A 2387-nucleotide genomic window follows, 5' to 3' on the forward strand; every position below is an offset into this window, starting at 1 on the left:
AAAAAGTGAAAAATTTATTCTTTCTTTATCCACAAATATTCATATTCATGATTTAGTTTTCACTATATTCATCACAAACCTTATTTTTTATTGTAATTTTACACTCCCTTGGGAATGATAATAATTTATAAATTTTTGAAATTTGACTTTCAATTGGAATACTACTGCATTAACTGCATAAAAAAAACTGCATTGAAGAATTTACTGCATTTATGATATTATCAACAATTGAAGAGCCATTAATGCTTGGTGAAGAAGAACTCTGTAAATTTTAATCTAAAACTGCAATAGAGATCATGAAGCAAAACCAAATAAGTCAAATGCGAAATTTGGATAGTTCAGAATAACAGGACAATAACATTCTCAACTGAAGGAAATGAACTGTTTGATAATTTAAACAACAATAACAAAAGCACTAAACAGGAGAAAACACAGAAATAAGCACTCCTTAACATTTCCAGCACCATCATAGCATATTCCAATGGAACAATGTTTCACTCGTAGTCATCACAGTCAGACACGACAACATCCTTTTTCACCTGCTTTGAGGTTGTTTCCACTGGCACCAAACCCTAATACCACAAAAAAAAAACACAATGAACACATGATTAGCTTCCAACATTTCACCTTAATTTTGTTTTTTCATCAGAAAAAAGTTAATTGGTATCAGAAAAAAGTTAATTGATATCGGTATTTAAAAAAATTGTAATTTCTGATGCATAACAATCTTAAGAAACTAATTAAGAATCGGTCATTCACTAGCACAGTGCTTGTTACACAGATCCTGTTTCATTCAGAAAACTTCTCAAAACAAGAGTAAATAGATCTGATGTACCCCATAAAAGGAAAAATTCTGATGATCTGCTAAAATAAAAGTAAATCATGATTACCAAATCTAAGAAATCATTTCAATTACCGTCAGGAATATTTTCAGAGCTTCCTCCTTGGTGTGGGAATTGATGATTTTGAGGGCTGCCTCCTGCAAAGAGAATTTTAAGAATAAAGAAAAAAAAATGGAAGAAATTAATTGGATCTTGGAACAGTAAAGAGAAAGATCAGAGTAAAATTATAATAATAATTTAGAAGAAAGAGAGTGATCAAACCCTGGCATTATCCATTTCCTCCCGAAGTAAAGTTTTTGGTTCTTCCTCAAGAGAATTTTTTCTTTCAAGCTTGGGAGGAGGAGACGCTGGTGCTAATGGTTTCTCGATTTTGTCATTGTTCTCCACTGGTGGTGGTGCTGCTGCAGGCGCTGAATAACGCTTCATCTTCAGGCTTTGCAGAAAGAATACACAAGCTCACTAGAAGCCTTGGAAATTTAATAGAATGAAAGAGATACTTAATTGTGGGTGTTTTTTTCCAATTTGTAACCGATGGGTGCAGAAAATTGGCATCTTTGACTGTCATTATGAAGAGGGTGAGAGGGGCACAGCTGTGGTTTCAACAGATGAATTAACGTGGCAGCCATGGCGAGGAACAAACAGAAATGCACATACAAATGGCAAGGTAAGATGAATATAGGTTTCTTAGGCTCTAGTAACGCATGAAAAACCAAGCTCAGTACAAGCCAAAACCCTTGTTTCTCTTCCTCTCTCTCAGCTTGGAGGTTTATTATGTCACTAGCGGAAAGCAGGCATGTGATCCTGTCTTCTCAATCATCTCTATTTTCTAATTTCATCTTAAAATCACTTTAAATTCACACAAATTTAAAACATCACAAGCACTTCAAAATAAAATAAAAGATTTCAAAAACCTTAACTAAGATTAAAAAGAAAATGAGCATTATCTGTTTCATTTATGACTATTTATTAAATTATTTAATATAAGCCTTTATTCCCTATTGAATGCCCTAATTCTTTCAAAGAGAAAAAGCAAGTGTTTTCGATAACTAAATTGTTCATAACTCAACAAATACAGAGTCCCAAACTCCAAACCATACCCATTCATTGAACACACATAAATTAAAAGTCATACCAAAAAGGGCTAAATCTTACCACACATTAAGAACAGGATGTCAAGAATACAAAAACCAAAGAACCAGATGAAGAATATTTGAAACAATTTGCAAATAGCAAAGTGCTTGGTCAATGCTTGATACTCTATTATCAGGCTGCCACCACCATTGCGGACTTGTTCTAGTGCATCCATGTTGTGACTTATCTTATCGATATTTTTCTGTAGAGGTTTTAGCTTTAGCAGAAACAATTTCAAATATTATTTTTAATTTTATCTGTAAACTGATCTAGCTTTTTAAATCTAAGATGATTGAGTATGTATCAACTTTAATCTAAATTAGTTTTTAAATGTTAAAATTTGTCACGCCATATCCATAAAGATATGTTAATAGTGGTTTATTGGATGCTTAAGTCGATGAGATTACAATGAAC

At 32.6% G+C, this 2387-nt stretch overlaps 1 protein-coding gene across 1 annotated transcript; it reads right to left on the minus strand.

Moving 5' to 3' along the window:
- Positions 1-312: 312 nt before the first annotated feature.
- LOC124841119 (uncharacterized) lies at positions 313-1391 on the minus strand. Its single transcript, XM_047317310.2, has 3 exons — positions 1104-1391; positions 917-979; positions 313-572 (listed from the first exon to the last, which is right to left on the minus strand). The coding sequence occupies exons 1-3, from the start codon at positions 1266-1268 to the stop codon at positions 495-497; spliced, it is 306 nt and encodes a 101-aa protein (XP_047173266.1). The 5' UTR covers positions 1269-1391; the 3' UTR covers positions 313-494.
- Positions 1392-2387: the final 996 nt, after the last annotated feature.

The sequence above is a fragment of the Vigna umbellata genome, chromosome 2 (genome assembly GCF_029865625.1).
Source record: "Vigna umbellata cultivar VRB3 chromosome 2, Vumbellata_1.0, whole genome shotgun sequence".
NCBI lineage: Eukaryota > Viridiplantae > Streptophyta > Magnoliopsida > Fabales > Fabaceae > Vigna > Vigna umbellata.